This window comes from Hemiscyllium ocellatum, chromosome 39, assembly GCF_020745735.1.
Source record: "Hemiscyllium ocellatum isolate sHemOce1 chromosome 39, sHemOce1.pat.X.cur, whole genome shotgun sequence".
Taxonomy (NCBI): Eukaryota; Metazoa; Chordata; class Chondrichthyes; order Orectolobiformes; family Hemiscylliidae; genus Hemiscyllium; species Hemiscyllium ocellatum.
Window position 1 is genome coordinate 36,093,487 of NC_083439.1, and position 20,926 is coordinate 36,114,412.

General features: G+C 43.5%; 1 protein-coding gene across 2 annotated transcripts in view; it reads right to left on the bottom strand.

Annotated features, from left to right (window-relative positions):
- LOC132834271 (cell migration-inducing and hyaluronan-binding protein-like) overlaps positions 1-20,926 on the bottom strand; it is a 238,697-nt gene that overhangs the window by 102,405 nt on the left and 115,366 nt on the right. For both annotated transcript variants that reach the window (XM_060852979.1, XM_060852978.1), the window contains exons 3-8: positions 18,581-18,718; positions 11,935-12,076; positions 10,676-10,912; positions 8,128-8,307; positions 4,751-4,821; positions 1,500-1,595 (exon numbers count right to left, since the gene is read on the bottom strand). In XM_060852979.1, coding sequence (XP_060708962.1) covers positions 1,500-1,595; positions 4,751-4,821; positions 8,128-8,307; positions 10,676-10,912; positions 11,935-12,076; positions 18,581-18,718 — 864 coding nt within the window. The remainder of the gene's footprint in view (positions 1-1,499; positions 1,596-4,750; positions 4,822-8,127; positions 8,308-10,675; positions 10,913-11,934; positions 12,077-18,580; positions 18,719-20,926) is intronic.

Consider the following 20,926-nt stretch of genomic DNA (forward strand, 5'->3'; position numbering starts at 1 on the left):
TTTACTATAGAAAAATGTAACAGCCAATTTGTGGATAGCAAGATCCTAAAGCCAGCAATGGGTTAAACAGTGGATAATTTGCTCTATTGTCATTGGTTAAGTGATGTGGCTGGACAGCCCACTCAAAATGATGAACTTACAATGGAAAATGGTGAACTTATCGTGGAGTTACAAAAGATGATCAATGATTAAAGCATGCTGGGAAATAGAACCCAGCCTTGACCAGTGACTGTGCTAATCAACATGTTCAGAATTCAGACAGGCATCAACTAACCTGGTAGCTACAGACGTACAAGGCACACCCAAATTTGGGTTTGAATGGAGGCAATGGACATCATCCTTAGGGTGATTGGAAACTTTGGGGTGTGTACCAGACACAGGGGTGCCACACACCCTTACTTGGAGGTGGCTACATGCACACAGCACCTCCAGAAATGGAGGCCTAAGGAGCACCCTGCCATCAACATGCCAATGCCTGGTTGGGTTTGATTGATCTGGGTGTCTGAGCCTGATTGATCTATTGGATGACACTCAAGATCCTCCCAAATGGGCATGAAGACTTTGGAGTATAAGAATCGCTGCAACACCACCATCAGGAGCAGTAACTCGAGAATAACCACTGTGAAGAGAGGACACCCCGAGACCATTGAGAGGAGACCAAACGACCATCACCACATGGAGTGAGGCTGAGTTCTAATGTGGTGGTATATGATCATCCTGAGGTAAGTTAAAGCACAAGATAGCATTTGTGGTGTAAATTATTAGTTTATGATGTATTTTGTTATGTTAGTATTAATTGTGTTAAATAATTAAAATTATTGTTTTACTATTATTAAGAGTTAACTCTTTTGCTAGATATAAGAGTTGAAACACACTGTGTGGCACGCATATCATGGAATCAGGAGAACGCCACTGCTCTTCTTCCAAAAGCACCTTGAGTCTTTTGTATCTACACTTCAACACCTATTTGATGTCTGTTATGAAAGGTGGCCCTCCAACTGTGCAGTACTTCCACATTACTGCAGTGAAATATCAGTGTAGGCTACATGGTCAATGCACCTCAAGGTGGACTTGAACCTATAACCTTCTTCCTAACCACTGAGCCAAGGCTGAGTTCTAATGTACCCCTGAACAATGTCTTTACCACACCTCTGGGCAGCTATAAAGTCATTGCACCTTACCATAATGAAGAGGATGCAGATAAAAAAGGATGTTTTTTTTCCCAATGTTGACCTTCATCAGCTTTCAGTTTACCTCAGAAACCCAACCTTATTTGGCAATTTGTGAGCTCTAGCATGGGAGTGTGGTGTTGAGATCAAAGATCAGCTATGATCATATTGATTGGCTGAGCAAGCTCGATGGGGCAAATGGCCCACTCTTGTTCACATTTTCTATACTATAATAAATGAAATAGTTCATGTTCTGTCATTATCAGTGACTTTTGAAATATGAAGTTTGGTTTAGAAATATAGAACAATGTAAAATTGAAACTATCTTACCTTGTACCCACTCACTTGTTGAACCAACAGTGAAGTGATTGCCGTGAGGGGAGTGGAATAGTTTAAACACTTTTGCAGCAGCAGATCCTCGGGCTCCTGTGGAATTATCAACAAAATTAACCGCATTCCACTCAAAATTGTGTGTTTAGCTCTTAAATGTAAAGATAAATTTTCCATTATGTTAGCTCTTCCAAGTAAAACTTTAGTGACAAATAAATTCCTCCATGAAATTTCCTCACGAGATATTCTGGAGCCAAATACCTTCAATGTCCGTGGAGGTTCGCTCTCCATTCAAACATTACTTTTTCATTTAGGTTACTCCCTAAGGGTTATATCAAACTTGTGCCAAATCGAACTGGTAGGTTAAAAGCTAAATTTTCTGACTGCACCTTTCCACTGTGGAGTCTCACCAGAAGGGGGTGCCTTTGGCCAACCATAATGTACCATCAAGAACTCATTCACTTTAGTGAAGAGAGAATAATGCGCACCTGATCTACAGCAGTTGAGAGTGAAGGGTCCATTATATCATCTCGATACTGGCATTGTCTGTGCAAAACATTTTGCGCTCCTCAATGCCAACATGTTTGCATCGTAATACAGAGCATCTCAGAACTGGTGAGTCTAGACCATTTAGTCTAATTGATTTAGAGTAGTGTTTATGCTCCTCATGAGCCTCCTTCTATCCTTCTCCATGCTCTTATTAGCATAACCTCATATTCCTTTCTCCCTCATGTGCATTTAATGGCAAAATACATGTGCTATTGACTGTAACTTGCTCTTGAGGTAGAGACTTCAACATTCAACCCACTGTCTGGACAAACATCCCTCCAGAATTTGATTGTTGCATTTAATAATAGCTATCATACTTTACGGACCTCAGAAATGGAAACATCAAGCCACACATTTCATCCTTTTAAAGGCGTGGTTGCACTTTAGCCTGCTCTTTTCCAGAGCACAAAGTCCCACTCTGTTCAGCCTTTTAAATATATCCTTTCAGTCTGGTCTCATCCTTGGGAATTCTTATTAGACCTTGTAATAACCCCTACAAAGTCCATGGAAAATTATTAATTCATCTCCTTGTGGAGCTTGCTGAGCATGAGCTCCCATGGTAACAGGCAATTGCCAGCACCAATGGAACTCATCACCTGAGCCAGAAGGCCTGGGTTCAAGTCCCACCTGCTCCAGAGGTGTGTGAGAATGTCCCTGAACAGGTTGAGTAAAGCAGACCCAGCATGCAATGTCTATCAATGCTCTCAATGCCTTTGGAGAGGGGTGGGCACCGCGAGGGATATAGTACTTTCTTTCCCGCTCTGACTCCATTTTGATTTAATCGCTTCCCGCTCTCTCCCTCTCCCTCTTGATCATTCTCATCGCCCTAATGGACTTTGCATCTAAATTTCTAATTGGTTGCACTATTGGTGGTTAACAGTTGGAAACACAAAACAAAGGTCACAGTGATTTGGTGGTGGGAAAGTTGATTGATTGTGTATGATAGCATTTCTGGATATAAGAAGATATCCGTGGGGGCAGCATGGTGGCTCAGTGGTTAGCACTGCTGCCTCACAGCACCATGAACCTGGGTTTGATTCCAACCTTGGGCAACTGTCTGTGTGGAGTTTGCACATTCTCCCTGTGTCTGCGTGGGTTTCCTGCGGATGCTCCGATTCCCTCCCACAATCCAAAGATGTGCATGTTAGGTGAATTGGCCATGCTAAATTGCCCATAGAGTTAGATGCATTAGTCAGGGGTAAATGTAGGGGAATGGGTCTGGGTGGGTTACTCTTCGGAGGGTCAGTGTAGACTTGTTGGGCTAAAGTGCCTGTTTCCCTACTGTAGGGAATCTAAAAAAAAATCTAAAGCAGCCCCAAATGGCTCCCTTGGTGTAGTGACGACCTCTGGGCCAGGCGGTCGAGATTCATGTCAGATTTGTTCCCGAGGTTGAAATAACATCTCTGAACAGGTTGATTAGAAAGTAAAACAAGCAAACCAAAGTTGCTCTTGTGACACAGTGGTAGTGTTCCTATCTCTGAGCCAAGAAGCCTGGTCCAGTCCCACCAGCTCCAGAAATGTGCCGTAACAACTGAGTGGTTCAATTAAAGACAAGAAAAAAAAGACCCAGCTCCTTCCAACTCAATTTGGATGTAGCCCCTTCACTGTCCCCCCCATCCCTCCCTTAATGGGCTTTGCTTGTAAATTCTTCAACTGGATCTAAAGGACAACTTTTTCACACAAAGGATAGTGCGTGTACGGAATGAGCTGCCAGAAGAAGTGGTGGAGGCTGGTACAATTACAACATTTAAGAGGCATCTGGATGGGGATATGAATAGGAAGGATTTGGAGGGAATGAGCCAAGTGCTGGCAAATGCGACCAGATTAGGTTAGGATATCTGGTCGGCATGAACATGTTAGACCAAAAGGTCTACTTCCATGTTATATGCCTTTATCTATGACTCTATGGAAACATGGGTGATTTACAGATTAATAGATGAAAAGAAATTGCTGATGGGGGAACAAAACTGTTCAGTTGTGTGGAAGAGCACTTTCTGGATATGAATGAAAAAATGAAATGAAGTAGATAAAGCAGACCAGGGATGGGTCTGCAGACCTGTCTGTCCCAGATCCCTTGCACACTACAAATTGTTACTCTATTTTGGTGTTCATTAATACATGTTCTTTTCCAGTTGAGCATGCTCAGTTTTTACAGATCTTTTCCTTATCTACTAGTTTTTTTTATAATTTGCAAAACAGTATTGGACATATTCATAGAATCCCTATATTGAGAAAGCAGGCCACTTGACCCAAGTCCACCCCAATGCTCCGAAGAGCAACTTACCCCCTATCCTCATAACCCAGCATTTCCCATGGCTAATTCACCGACACTACTCATCCTGGACACTATGGGCAATTTAGCATGGTCAACCCTCTTAAGCTGCACATTTTTGAATCATGGGAGGAAACTGGATCACCCATAGGAACCCCAGGCAGACAGAAGGAGAATGTGCAAACACCATACAGTCGCCAGAGGGTGGAATCAAACCCAGGTCCCTGGCGCTATGAGGCAGCAGTGCTAACCACTGAACCATCATTGTTCCAAATTTGTCTCACAAAGGTTCGATAATAGTTTTGATTTCTTGACATTTCACTGATACAGTGTTAGATTTTTGACAACAATTGAACAGAATTTGTCAGTTTATAAAATCTCATTTCAAAGTTGATTGTAAGAAGAACATAGAATATATCTCCTCAATTACCTTGATAAATAACATGATCTTCAGAAGAAGACTCAGGCGATCCTTTAACGGTGATGAAGCTCCAAGGATGCCTTTGAATTGAAAAGGAAAGAACATTTACATTTCCATAGCACTTTGTAGAGAGTGAAGTACTTTCTAAGTGTTGTCACTGTTGTAATACAGGGACCATGGCTGCCAATTTGTGAAAAAAAAGTTTCCAGAAACAAATGTAATAAATGCTTGGTACTTTTATTATCATGTTGATTGAGGTGCAAATATTTTCCAGGGGGAGCTTTCCTGTTCATTTTCAACTGATGCCATGGGATCTTTTACTTCCATGACAGAGGTCTGCCACTTACCCTGAGGTTGGGTCCCCTGATTCTATATCCCAGCTCCAAGCCAGAGGAACATCCTTCCTATATCTCCTCTTTGGGACCCTATAAAAATTTAGTATCCTTCAATGAGATTACCTATGTAGAGATGATAGGCTGACTTTACTCATAGGACAATTTCGCTTTCCCAGGAATCAGTCTGCAGAACCTTTGCTGCTCTCCCTCTTTGGTAAGTATGTCCTTCATTAAGTAAGGTGATCAAAATCCTTCATAATACTTCAAGTGTAGTCTCCCAAAGGCTTTACATAAAAATACAGGCAAGTCTTCTTTACTCCTGTGCTCAAGTCCCCTTTCTGTGAAGAACTGCTTGCTGCACCTGTATGTTAGCTTTCAGTGACTTATGAACAAGAACATCCCAGTCCATTACAATCTACACTTCCCAATCTCTCACTATTTAAGAAATATTCTGCATTTGCTTTTAACCTGATCAAACTGCATTTGTATTCCATCTGCCCACTCAATCACTCTGATCCAATCTCCTTCAAACCCTTTTTATATCCTCTTCACAACTCATCTTCCCACATAGATTAATGTCATCAGCAAATATGGAAATTTACATTTGGTCCCCATGTTCAAATCACTGATTAACAGTTGGACCCAAGCACCAATCTTTGCAGTACCTCAGTAGTTCTTATGCTCTGCTGTCTGTCCATTAATCAGTTCTCAGTCAATGTCAGTATATCACGTGTTCTTATTTGTTTACTGTGCACAACCTAGCCTTCTGAAAATATAAATGTACCTCATTCACTGATTCCCCCTTATCTATTCTGCACATTACATCCTCAAAATTTGTCAAGGGTGATTTCCCTTTCATAAATCCATATTGATTCTGCCAATCCTACCACTGTTTTCTAAGTACCCAGTTTGTAATATATCTGTTACAACAGATTCCAGCATTGTCCTCCCACTGACGTCAGATCTGTAGTTTCTAATTTTTATTCTCCCTTTTTACTTAAATGGTGGGATATTTGCTGCCTTCCAATCTGAAGAAAATGTTCCAAAATTCAGAGCGTTTAGAAGATGATCACCAACACATCCATTATCTCTATTGTTGTCTCTTTCAATATTCTGGGACCAATTCAACGGAATGATCATTTTTCAGTCCCATTAATATTCCAGGGATACATTTTTACTAACATGAATTTATTTCAGTTCCTCATTCTCAATAGTTCCTTGGATCTCCAGTACTCCTGGGAGGTTGTTTGTATTTTCCTCAGTGAAGACAGTGTGGCACTCTGTTGGTACCACACTGGAGTGCCAGCCCAGCTTATGTGCTCAACTTGGCAGAATACAGATAGCTCACAGCTCCTTCTGACTCAGTGGTGAGAGTACTAGCAGCAGCAGAGCCACAGCTGAAACTTCAATCCAAATTGTTTGTTGTTAAAGGCATACCGTAAGTAGGCAAAGGCAAAATGCTGCTTAAGACTACGAGGTCAAAATAAATATTTGCAATCATTGGAAACTAATTCTCTCAAATAGCCCTCAAATTTGTAACAAGAAAATATGAAGACTATCACTGAATATTAGCTTGCATTTAGATTCCAGTTTGACACATCTTCTGGCTCCATAAACTTAGATAACTAAATATAATGCTGTCCAATTAGTGAAAAGATCTTTGGCAAGGGCAAGGTCTGCCTTACAGCTCCGTTTCCAGTCTGGTTGATTTAATCTCTGAATAGCTCACTGAATAGGAACTATCAGATTACGTTAATTAAATTATTAAACCTTACCAAACACGACTCTGTGTCACATTGCCTCCCATCAACAGACCACTTTAATTCTCTGATGATGTGATTACACAGGTCTTGCTGTCCAATTGTATTGTATCTCTACGTTCTTGAATGTAGGTGATCTGGAGGTTACTACACGCCACATTACACCATAAGCAAGTACTAACAACACAAATTGGAGGATCTGGTGTTGGACTGGGGTGGACAAAGTTAAAAATCACACAGTAACAGGTTATAGTCCAACAGGTTTATTTGAAAGCACTAGCTTTCAGAGCACTGCTCCTTCATCAGGTGGTTGACATTAGGGCTTCTAATTCAAAGGAATTTAGATTTATTTGCATTTAGATTTTTATTGTCACATGTATTCAAGTGCAAGAATACAGAAAAAAAGTGGACAAGTCACCATTCTCTGGTGCCATCTTTGAATACAAAAGGCAGGATTAAAAACAGAAAGCAGAAGTAAAAAGGTAAAAAGAAACAGTCAAAGAAAAGGAAACGCCCAGATCACTCCCCCACCTCTGTTGTAAGTCTTTGCCGCCAGAAGAACAAAGCCACAAAGTCCATCCCTCAGTCTGCAAACACTACACACATGGTCGCTACTGCTTCAAACCTCACAGCGCCAGAGACCCGGGTTTAATTCCTGCCTCAGGCAACTCTCTGTGTGGAGTTTGCACATTCTCCCTGTGTCTGCGTGGGTTTCCTCTCACAGTCCAAAAATGTGCAGGTTAGGTGAATTAGCCATGCTAAATTGCCCGTAGTGTTAGGTGAAGGGGTAAATGTAGGGGAATGGGTCTGGGTGGGTTGTGCTTCAGCGGGTCAGTGTGGACTTGTTGGGCCGAAGGGCCTGTTTCCACACTAAAAGTAATCTAATCTAATCAACAATATGTCAAATAAAATCCAAGGCAGTTAGATCCCATGGTGGGGAAAAGTTAGGCTTCTATTAAAGGGAGTCTCGATGATGAGAATGGCTTCCAGGTGTCTTTATTGCCAAGACAAGACTTTTAAAAACCTATTCTTTCATATGTGCAGGCATGGCTGGCTAAGCCAGCACTCATTGCCTATTCTGACCTACTCCAGACCTTAGGGTTTAAGTACATATACAGTGCTGTTGGGGTAGGGGTTCCAGGATATTGTCCCAGGGATGGTGAAGGAACAACAATATATTTCCAAGCCATAAATTATTCCGACAAATATATTAAAGATCACACCAAGCAGCACTTTACGATGATTTAAAGATTTCTTTTTCCAAAAACGTGCACATTTTACCAGGCTTTACCTGAACCCGAGGTGTCTGAAATACTTGCTCCCCAGCTTTGACAGCGCATTTTTGGCAAAGTCATCCAGGTTGGCTGATCCCTCATCATTCACAGCTACTGAAATGATCATGCCGACCTTGACTCTGTCCAGGTACTCAGCAAGCCGTTTACTTTCATCTTTGCTTTTGTAGGTATCAAATCTGCATTTTATTTAAAAAAACAAAAGTCCTCAATTTGTGCTCATTGCATTAAAGTCATCAATCATTTGGAAAGCAGCTAAGAACAGAATGTACGGAGCTTGAACCCAACAAGAACCCAACAGTATTACAAGTACACACATGCCAAACAGATGTAAATCAAGACTACATATTACAGGAGCAGCAGCAGCAGCTATCACATCAGGGAGAGAATGTTGCATGGTTTAAAATTGTCACAGCTATGCAGGCATGATACAGTGACAAGTGGCTCAGTGGTTAGCATTGCTGCCTCACAGTGCCCAATCCCGTGAGTAATTGTCTGTGTGGCGTTTGCACATTCTCCCCTTGTCTGCATGGGTTTCCTCCGGGTGCTCCAGTTTCCTCCCACAGTCCAAAGATGTTCAGGTTAGATGGCTTGGCCATGCTTAACTATCCATAGTGTGCAAGGATGTGCTGGCTAGATGGATTAGCCAATGGGGAATGCAAAGATAACTATGGAGGTGGGGTGGGGTGGGGTGGAAGCGGTGGGGGGTGGGGGGGGGGGGGGGGAAGGGGGGTTGGTCTGAATGGGATGCTTTTCAGAAGTTAAGTGTGGACTTGATGGGATTAATGACCTGCTTCAACACTAGATGGATTCTATGACACTAGCTTCTATGTCTGCAACAGATTTTATTCACAAGTCTTTAAAATGTCTGCTTACATTTTAACTTTGGCTTCCAAGTCTTTCCACAGTTTGTTTACTTATCCTAGAGTGTACACCTCAGGCTTAACCATTGAGGTACAGTGAGCATCAATAGTAAACAGACATACATAGAGTCATAGAAATGTACAGCACAGAAACAGACCCTTCGGTCCAACTCATTCATGCTGACCAGGTATCCTAACCTAATCTAGCCCCATTTGCCAGCATTTGGTCCATATTCCTCTAAACCCTTCCTATTCATTTACCCATCCAGATGCCATTTAAATCTTGTAATTGTACCAGCCTCCACCATTTCCTCTGGCAGCTTGTTCCATACACGCACCACCCTCTGTGTGAAAAAGCTGCCCCTCACGTCCCTTTTATATCTTTCTCCTCTCACCCTAAACCTATGCCCTCTAGTTTTGGACTCCCCTACACCCAGGAAAAGACCTTGCCTATTTAGCCTATCCATGCCACTCATGATTTTATAAACCTCTATAAGGTCACCCCTCAGCGACCAACACTCCAGCCTATCCAGTGTCTCCTTGTAGCTCAAATCCTTCAATCTTGGCAACATCCTTGAAAATCTTTTTTGAACTCTTTCAAGTTTAACAACATCCTTCCTATAGGATGGAGACCACAGTTGCACACAGTATTCCAAAAGTGGCCAAACCAAAGTCCTACACAGCTGCAACAAGACCTCCCAACTCCTATACTCAATGCTCTGACCAATAAAGTAAAGCACATCAAACACTGCCTTCACTATCCTATCTACTTACGATTCTAATTTCAAGGAACTATTAACCTGCACTCCAAGGTCTCTTTGTTCAGCAACTGTCCTCAGGAACTCACCATTAAGTGTATAAGTCCTGCTAATATTTGCCTTTCCAAAATGCAGCACTTCATATTTATCTAAATTAAACTCCCTCTGTCACTCCTCAGCCCGTTGACCCACCTGATCAAGATTTCTTTGTACTCTAAGGTAACTTTCTTCACTGTCCACTATACCTCCAACTTTGGTGTCATCTGCAAACTTACTGACCATACCTCCTCTGTTCACATCCAAATCATTTATATAAGTTACGAAAAGCAGTGGACCCAGCACTGAGTCTTGTGGCACATCGATGGTCACAGGCATCCAGCCTGAAAAGCAACCCTCCACTACCACCCTCTGTCTTCTCCCTTCCAGCCAATTCTATATCTACTAAATGGCTAGTTCTCCCGGTATTTCATGTGATCTAACCTTGCTAACCTCCATGAGGTACCTGTTGAACACCTTACTGAAGTCCATTTAGATCACATCCACTGCTCTGCTCTTCATTAATCCCCTACATTTGTTCTTCAAAAAATTCAATGAAGTTATTAATACGAAACTCATGATTTGCCTTAGGAGATGGTTTAGGCAAGTAGTTTAAGTGTTTTCAAAGTAAATTAGACAAATACATGAGAGATGGGAAAATAGAAATATTCACTAAAAGGCTGAGGTGGATAGAAAGGAAAAGAGAGTCATTGAGGCGAAACACCAGCACAGATTCATTGTGCCAAATGGCCTATAAATTCTACTGAAGTAATGGTTGGGACTGTTGCCTATATTAGATTCTCCTCTTCAGGGAGCCCACCTAATTGAACAGAACACAACTGAACACTACAGATAGGCTAGAAAGCTCAACAAGAGTAGTTTGAACATACCTGTCTGAATGGATGACCTCTCCAATCCGGTTAATGACGTGCACTATGATTCCTCGATGACCCCAGCTTCTTTCAAAGTAGTAGCCACCCTCACTCATCCCACCAGGATGGAGGGTGCTATTTAAAAATGTCCAGGACAATTTGTGGGCACCATGAAGTTCAAGTGTCCCCCCTCGACTGACACCAATGTACTTCAACCCAAAGTAGCTGTGAAGTCCTTCTGTTTCTTCATCCGATCTACAAAAAGGACATCCCAGAGATGAAACCAATAGCTGCATGGCACTTAAATCAAGAAAAGAACAGGCATTTCCGTATTCATAAGCTTTATGGGAGATTTTATGAATCTGTGCTCCAGACATTGTAAGCAATTTTAAATTTACTAATCACCAAAAGTCAAGTTTACTCAATTCTCTTTTTCACATATTGCTCGTCATTTTAATTCTTATTGGAGTCAATGCAAGTTAAAATTGGGAGATAAGTGTAGGAATAGCTGAATTAAAACTGTCCATTTTACACTTCCATGGAGGCTTGAGAGGAGAAATTCTGTTTTTAAGAGTCAAGTAGAAACCAGTATGACCAACATGGTTAATTATTTCTATTATTCATTCATGGGATGATGGCTTTGCCATCTAGGCAGCATTTATTCCCCATCCCTAATTGCCCAGAGGGCAACTAAGTGTTAACAACGTTGTTGTGGTTCTGGAGTCACATGTAGGCCAGACCTGGTAAGGGTGTCCTAAATGACATTAGTGAACTGGGTGGATTTTCCCAATAATCGATAATAGCTTTGTGATCATCACTAGACTCTTAATTCAGATTTGCTTTTATTGAATTCAGAATTGAAAAGTGTCACACTGGGAAAAGCACAGCATCCGAAGAGCAGGTGAGTTGATGCTTTGGCGCAAGTCCTTCATCCATTTATCCCTGATGAAAGGCATATGCCCAAAATATCGACTCTCCTGCTCCTTGGATGTTGCCTGACCTGCTGTACTTTACCCAGTACCACATTTTTCCCGGTGGCTCTCCAGCATCTGTAGTCCTCACTTTCTCCTTGAATTCAAATTCCAATATCGGCCATGATAGGGTTCAAATGCAGGTCCACTGAAGACCATCTGGGTCTCTGGAATAACAGTCCAGCGATAATACCACAAGACCATCACCTCCATGAGTGCATTGATTTCTGCACCCAGACTCGTGTGCTCCTGATTGGTGACGGTTCACACTGCTAATTTATAAAAACCAATCCGTACTCGACTGACCTTCCATATAAAATGATGGTGAGGTCTTTCTGAAATGGGCAGTCTTCACTGCCGATGTGCAGTTCCCCACCATCTTCAATAAGAATATTCCTTGTGCGAAGAACGATAGTTTCCTCATTGTTGTTGGAAATGACCAGTTTTCCTACAGGAGGAGAGAGTGAACATGTATGTATCAAATGAACAAGTCTGTATCTAACCAATCACATGTGAATCATGCAATGTTACAATTGGTTAAGAGGCCATTCAGCCCATCAATCCTGTGTTCACTGTGTGACCGAACTATCCAATGACTCCAATTGCTCACAACTTCTTAAAATCATTTTCTAAATTTTGATTTTGGAAGGGTGCAGGACAAAGATTCCCACTGACATAGGATTGCTGAATTAAGTTATTGGGGCTGTTCACTTTAAGGGAATTAAGATAGACTGATAAAATTTTCTGAATTATAGAGCAGGTTTGCACAATATTAGAATGGTTAGGGGCTTTTCTTTAAGATGCACACTTGATAGACCAAAGGAATTTTTTCTGTGCTGTAGACCTCCATGAATCAATAACAGAAAGACTGAACGATAGCTGCCAGGAACAAATGGCAGAGTTGATTTAATGGGTTGAATGGCCTGATTCTGCTTCTTTAGCTTACGGTAATCACACTGCAGAGTCATAACAAAGCACAACAGCCAACTGTTCAGAGCAAGAAAACAAAGAAAGATAAGCTCAATCCTGCCTTGGTGAACAACAAATCGCTGTTTATTATGAAAACAGAATCCTATCAATTGAGCCTGCATTCTGGGCACAGTGCGGATGTGTGAGGGGAAGGACATTGAGACAGACCAAGTAGATAGCTGCCCAGGAAGACCTATTCCCCAGACACGATGAGGGAGGGAAAGCTCCGCTCTGTCAACCCCACCTCCCCATCCTAGATTCCAGCTTCTGAGGCCCTAGTGAACTCAGCAGAACAGGCTCAGACACATCCAACAGCCCGTCACAGCCTAGAGATGTCACCAGCCCCATATGCACAGGTGCCGGCTGCCATCTTCTCAGCCATTTTGGTTTTCAGAGTAACCATGCTGTTTTTTTTTAAACCCCAAACACAAGCTGCAAAATTCAGTACCGCAGTGACAGATGTTCAATGTCTGGGTGTCAGACGGCACTGAGACACACCCCAAGCTTTTCACACCGTCTAGCGTGTAATGAAGTTCGACATTCAGGCTCATGTCATCTCTCAGCCTCTAACAGCTACACATTTGAAAGCAGCAGGAATGACACCATTCATCATACTCAGCCCCCTCTCATTACATCCGCAGCATTTAAACAGTTTTCATTATACACTCTGGGAACACATGCTGGGCAGTGTTTATTGCTCATCTCCAATTGCCCTCAAGAAGGTGGTAGTGAACTACCTTCCCCAATGACTGCAGTCCATTTGCTGGGAGGTAGACCCACAATGCTGTCTTCCCAAGAAGGGTGTTTCAGGGTATTGACCCAGTGACAGTAAAGGAACAGCGTTACATATTTCCATGTATCTGCTGCCCTTGTCCTTCAAGATGGAAGGTGCTGTCTAAGAGGCCTTGGTGAATTATTGTAAAGTACTCATTGTTACTGAATGGCGGCGGTGGTGGATGTTTGTGGATATGGTGCCAACCGTAGGGCTACCTTGTTGAGATGTCTCAAGCTTCCTGAATGTTGTGGGAACCAGAGTCATCCATTAAAATTATGATTTTTTCATCAAATTTCTGATTGTTGCCAGTCTTTGAGGAGTCAGGAGGTGAGTTACTCGCTGCAGAATTCCAGGCCTCTAACCTGGTCTTGTAGTTATTATGGGGAGTCCAGTCAGTTTCTGGTCAATGGCAACCCTAGGATGTTGATAGTGGAGGATCCAGACATGATAAAGCCATTTGTTGTCAAGGGGCAGTGGTTGAGATGATCATTGATCAGCACTTGTGTGACATGAGTACTACTTGCTGGTTATCGTCTCAGGCTTGAATGTTGCCCAACCCCTGCTACATTTGGACATAGACAGCTTCACTATTAATATCACCAATGGTGCTGCACATTATGCAAACATCCTCACCTCTGCCCGCATGGTACAGGGAAGTTTAGCATCTGTGATGCTGGAGACTTCAGAAGGTGATCAAACGAAATTGTCCACTCAGCACTTCCGGCTGAAGGCGTTTGCATAAAAATCAGCCTTGGGTTTTACTGAAACTGGTGTGTGGGTCTATGCTGTTATTGAGGCTGGAGATATTTCTGTTCCCTCTTCTGCTACTGAGTTATTTGATTGTCCATCCCAATTATGAACTGGGGATGTGACAAGACTATGGATTAGAGTGGTGCTGGAAAAGCACAGCAGTTCAGGCAGCATCCGAGGAGCAGCAAAATCGACGTTTCGGGCAAAAGCCCTTCATCAGGAATAGAGGCAGAGAGCCTGAAGGGTGCAGAGATGTGACAAGACTACAGAGGTCACATCTGTACAGACTGATCCTTGGTTGTGGGGTCTCAAAGCATATCAGTTGCAGGCTGCATCCAGTGTTTGCCAGCCAAGTAGTCCTGTTTGGCAGCTTCACAAGGTTGACACTTGATTTTCAGGCATGCCTGGTGCTACTCCTCACAGGGGTAGTGCCATACAATGAGGACTTCCTCTCTCCAAAGGTGGCACTTTTTCTCCTCAAGAATTGTGCAATGGTCACTCTTACCAATAACATTATGGAGGAATCCATCTGTGGCAGGCAGGATGGTGAGGGTGAGCATCAATTTCATGTTTCTTTCTTGTTGGTTCCCTCTCTAGTTGCTGCAAACCCAGCCTAGCAGCTATTTCCTGTAGGGCCTGACCAGTTAAGTCAGTGGCAGTGCTGTCATTGGGGATATTTAAGCACAAATCACAATCCTCTCCCTTCCCCCTCCTCCCAAACCCCCAGTCCACCCATCCCCCTCACTTCCCCACTCCCCTGTCAGTACGTTCAGGTACCCTTCTGGTGTTTGCTGGGTTTTGGAATCGTTTTGAGTTGCTAATGTACCTGTGGAATGGCACCTGCTACAGGACTCATCTCCAACTTGAAGAAATCTAGATGTGGTCGTACTGAGCAACTCCCATGTGCTATAAACAAGCTGCTCAAAAAGCTAGGAGAATGAGGAGGGGAAGATGGGCCTCAGCAGGAGAACACAGCTCCTTCAAGTCCTCAGGAGGCAGCTATCCAACTGCAGACGCAAGGATAAACAAGGCATTTGTTATCTTGGCTTCAATAAAGGTTGTCTTCATCAAAACCTGCCACTTGCTCCAACCATAGAGCAAGGAATGGACAGCATTGTCAGGGGCTGTCACCCATGACAACCTCTTCTTAGGCGTTCGGTTCTTTTCAAGGCGAGAGCAAAAGGAATTTGCATTATCTCCCAATCTACTGTCCACTGCTGAACTCAGCGTGTCCCCAACACTCTGGGTTCCAAGGGAACAGAACACATCCTGTTCCCTTCTGCTGGACAGAAGCAGGCAGAGTGAGCACCAGGCTCTACAGGAATGAGAGGCCCTGCCAGAGCACAGCTGTATGCAGCCCATTTCATGGGTGTCATGGTGTCAACCCCAGGGATGTTCCACAACCAAAAAGAGGAATCCATTTGCTTGATGTGAGCAGACACAGAGATTCACGCTGATCAATGCCAGCTCTCCTGATGGCAGTCACAATGGCTTCATCCTGTGGCTTTTCATATGCTGTCTGTACTTCAGTCAGTACAGGTGACTACTCAATGATGCCCTCCAGGTGCAATGCTAATGGCTTTGGTACTCGACTCTCTCTCACGTCAACATGAGGGAGAGGGGAGAAGTCAATAAATGTTGACCTGGCCAGTCCACGATCCCCTCCTTCCATGGATGGAGCCCCACTTCCATGTTTAGCACTAATCCTACATCTTCCCTATTCCAGACTATGATGGTACCAGTTTGGCCACAATACCAACATTAAAGCCAACACAAACAAACATTCCAGTAAGGTTTAAACAAAGGGTCAAGCAATCAGCCTTGCGCTACCTGGCTTCCACGAGTTTCTCTCGGGCCTAGTCTTGCTGGGCAGTGCTATCCCAATAGCTGCAGCTTGGTTGGGAGTGGGCAGGGTTGTGGATCCTGTGACTTCCAAATGGTTGGGTGGCTGCAGAGGGACCTGCAGGCCTTTCCTTGAGCAGCTCTGGGCCTCGAGGCCCTGGCATTAGATTGCATCATTCTGGCAGCAGGCTTGGTTGCCTGGTTGACAAGAAACAACCGGTACATTGCGAGCTGTCATACTGAGAGGACACAACAGGTTTGGGCTCCACACTCCTGAGTGGCCGCTCCCCATGGCTGTAACTTTACAAACCAGGTAATCAGGTGGGGGCAGCGAGTTGGATACTAAGTTGTTGTGGTTCTGTTCTGTTCGCCGAGCCGGAAGTTTTTGTTGCAAGCGTTTCGTCCCCTGGCTAGGCGACATCATCAGTGCTTTGGAGCCTCCTGCGAAGCGCTTCTTTGATGTTTCTTCCGGTATTTATAGTGGTCTGTCCTTGCCGCTTCCGGGTGTCAGTTTCAGCTGTCCGCTGTAGTGGTTGGTATATTGGGTCCAGGTCGATGTGTTTGTTGATGGAGTTTGTGGATGAATGCCATGCCTCTAGGAATTCCCTGGCTGTTTTCTGTCTGGCTTGCCCTATGATAGTAGTGTTGTCTCAGTCGAATTCATGTTGCTTGTTGTCTGCGTGTGTGGCTACTAAGGATAGCTGGTCGTGTCATTTCGTGGCTAGTTGATGTTCATGTATGCGGATTGTTAGCTGTCTTCCTGTTTGTCCTATATAGTGTTTTGTGCAGTCCTTGCATGGTATTTTGTATACTACATTAGTTTTGCTCATGTTGGGTATCGGGTCCTTTGTTCTAGTAAGTTGTTGTCTGAGCGTGGCTGTTGGTTTGTGTGCTGTTATGAGTCCTAAGGGTCGCAGTAGTCTGGCTGTCAGTTCTGAAACACTCCTGATGTATGGTAGTGTGGCTAGTCCTTTTGGTTGTGGCATGTCCTCGTTCCGTGGTCTTTCTCTTAGGCATCTGTTGATGAACAGATGCCTAATGTAGTATACAAAATACCATGCAAGGACTGCACAAAACACTATATAGGACAAACAGGAAGACAGCCAACAATCCGCATACATGAACATCAACTAGCCACGAAACGACACGACCAGCTATCCTTAGTAGCCACACACGCAGACAACAAGCAACATGAATTCGACTGGGACAACACTACTATCATAGGGCAAGCCAGACAGAAAACAGCCAGGGAATTCCTAGAGGCATGGCATTCATCCACAAACTCCATCAACAAACACATCGACCTGGACCCAATATACCAACCACTACAGCGGACAGCTGAAACTGACAACGGGAAGCGGCAAGGACAGACCACTATAAATACCGGAAGAAACATCAAAGAAGCGCTTCGCAGGAGGCTCCACAGCACTGATGATGTCGCCTAGCCAGGGGACGAAACGTTTGCAACAAAAACTTCCAGCTCGGCGAACAGAACCACAACTACGAGCACCCGAGCTACAAATCTTCGCACAAACTTTGAGTTGGATACTATCCGCATACAGAAAACCCTTGCCTAAGTTGGTGCTGGTTCTATTCAGGTAGTCGAAGTGGCATGGAGGATGGCATGGTCACCCTGTCAAAGTCTGCAGACAGATCGAGAAGGATGAAGAACAACAATCTGTGGCTTTGAGTAGACTCGCTTTGGTATTGTGCTGGGGTGAACACCACTGAGTGACTGAAAGAGGGAGTGCCGGGAAAAGCTGGCTTGGATTCAGGAGGTGGCAGCATGTGGAAGCTCTTTGGAAGGAAATGAGAGATTGGGGATGGGTTATTGCTTTGCAGCCAAAAACTGTCTTCTTTGAGGCGAGTGGTTGATAATGGCAGATTGAAAGGGAGAGGGAGAAAATCTGTAGAAAACAAAACTTTTAACTCTATCAGCTAACAATGGAGCCAGGAGGGGAGAGGTTTGGGTGGTCAGCAGTTTAGAGGAATAGGGTCACGGCAGCAAGAGATGAATTTCAAGACATTGGAGTGGGCCCAAGAGGAGATGGGAGAGATACTGGAGAAAGATGTGAGGAAGTTTGGCTCAGTAAGCTAAGGATGTAGCAGAGGCAGTTGACAGGATGGAGTTGGTTACAGTTAGTCTAAGATGTGCTTGCACTTACTGTGAGAACAGAACAGCCGGGGAGAGGTGTCAGAGAAGATGGTGTGCAGTTGAGAAAAGAATCCTTATATGTAAGGATGATCCTGGTGTCCAATTACTGGGAGAGTTGATGGCAGGGTTTTGGTGCATTAAGCCATGTGGTCCAGTTGAGAGGAAATGACATTTGATGTTATCACTGACCATGTTCAATAACTGCATCATTCTGTTGTTGCTGCATCAGAAATCCTGCGGCAAGTTTATCCCCATTCCCTTGTTGGGATTTTGCTAAATTTTGTTGTAATTTGAAAAATGAAGCTACAGAAAGAGGTCCTCAGTAATCTAATTTACATTATTCTAATTAAATGTCATCCCAAAGGGTAAAGTTTTCATTTCTACACTTATTAATGTAGTAGGGTACATTTGAACAAAAATTAAACTCTCATAGAGCCTTCAAGCAACTGGTTAAAATGTACCTCCATCAAAGATGCGAATGGAATGGACTGTAGCAGAAGAAGACAGCAGCAGTTTCCGATTATGGCCAATGTTCACTCGATGTTCCTTATTGTGGCCAGGATTCCAGAGATGGAGATCTGGATCCTGGTCAGGACAAGCTTTATAACACAAAACAGATCGCCATTAGGTCATAATCCAGTGTCATCAATACATAACCCATCATCCTCATTCCAAAACATATATGCGGTGTGCCTGTGTCAGGCAGGTTGCCCATGAACAGGGGTAAACACATGCACAATGATGAACGTGTCTTTGCTCTGCCTGTATTCCTTTCTCCAACTTAACACTTACTCCTTGGAAATTCATCATCATAGAATGCAGTGTGGATCCAGCCCATCAAATCCACATCAATCCTCCAAACAGTATCCCACCTAGACCCAAGCCCTGTAACTCTGCATTTCCCACCTGGTTACCCACCTGGACACAACGGGCAATTTAGCATAGCCAATTCACCTAACTTGCACATCTTTGAACTGTGGGTGGAAATCATTGTAGGCACAAGGACAATGTGCAAACTCCAAACAGTCACCAAGGGTGGAATTGAAACTGGGTCGCTAGTACTGTAAGTTGTCAGTGCTAACCACTGAGCCACCATGCCACCCCAAAAGTATCTCGATGTAGCTGAGGTAAGTGTATTTCAATGAGCAACAGCTGGCTTGGTCAAAATGAAATCTCTGCTTTGCAGTTAAAAAGATTTGTATACCTGCTTGAATCATTGTGTTTTAACTCAAAGATTAATGATCATTTTAATGTTATTAATTTGCTTCCTATTTTAGCATTCAGAAACTGAGTAAATGATTGCTAATAGTGAATAACAATTGGACAAAGGCCCTGTGTAGGCAATGTAGTGAAATCATAAATTGGTAGCGAGGACAAAGAGGCCCTCCTTACTCCCCAGTGGGGAAACCTTCAGACAATTTTCACAGTTTAAAAAAAAATTCAGAATAGTTCCTTTCACAGATTTCTGCAATTTTAAATGTAAGTCCTGTGCTTCAGATACAAACAAAGAATGTTTATACTTGTTGAAATCTCTGATGTCACCATGACCAGGCTATTCCAAACAATCCCTGACAAGAAATCTCTCTCTTTGCTAATTTTGGAGAGAGGATGGAGACGTGCATAAGAAGCTGGGACATTTTGCCACTGGAGCCTAGGAGGCTGAGGGGGGACCTTATGGAGGTTTATGAAATCATGAGGGGCATAGATAAAATGAATAGCCAAGGTATTTTCCGTAGGGTGGGGGAGTTCAAAACTAAATAGCATATTTTTGAGGTGAGAGGAAAAAGATTCAAAAAGGGCCTGAGGGTCAACTTTTTCACACAGAAAGTGTTTCGTTCCTGGAATGAACTGTAGTGGTAGGTGCAGGTACAGTTCCAACATTTGTTTCATAGAATCCCTACAGTGTAGAAACAGGCCATTTGGCCCATCAAGTCCACACTAACCCTCTGAAGAATAGCCCACCCAGTAACGCACTCCCCTATTACTCTACATTTACCCCTGACTAATGCACCTGACCATACAAATTCCTGAACACCATGGGCAATTTAGCATGGCTTACTGGTCTAACCTGCACATCTTAGGATTGTGGGACGAAACCAGAGCACCCGGAGGAAACCCACACAGATACTGGGAGAATGTCTCTGTGAGGTTTGCACAGTCTCCCAAGGCGGGAATTGAACCCAGGACCATTGCGCTGGGAGGCAGCAGTGCTAACCACTGAGCCACTGTGCCAACATTTAAAAGATATTGGGACAGATATATGAAGAAGAAAGGTTTAGAGTGATATGGGCCAAATGCAGACAAGTGGGATTAGTTTAGTTTGGGAACCTTGCTTGTCATGGACGAGTTGGACTGAAGGGTCTGTTTCCATGCCGTGTGCCTCTATAAGTGGCTGATTGCTGAGTAACTCAGTCTGAGTCCTGTATATAGTAATATACTGAGCATCCCTTCCACTGCAAAACAAAAGAGTTAGTATAACACAAGAAGTGAGACAAAGGACCCATTTGATTTGTTACACGGGCATTAATAAGACCATAAAACATAGGGGAAAACGTAGGCCATTTGTCCCATCAAGTCTGCTCCACTATTCAATGAGATCATGGCTAGTCTGATAATCCTCAACAGAACTTTCCTGCCCTTATCCCATAATCCTGGCTGATTAAAAATCTAGGCATAAAATTGAAGCATAAAATTCAGCCCATTGCCCCTCTTTCTGTTCTTCATGAGATGAACCCGACTCTGCTGCCAGGCCTACATCACTGCCATTAATTCACGGCTTTGCCAACCTTCTGCCTTCACAAAATCAT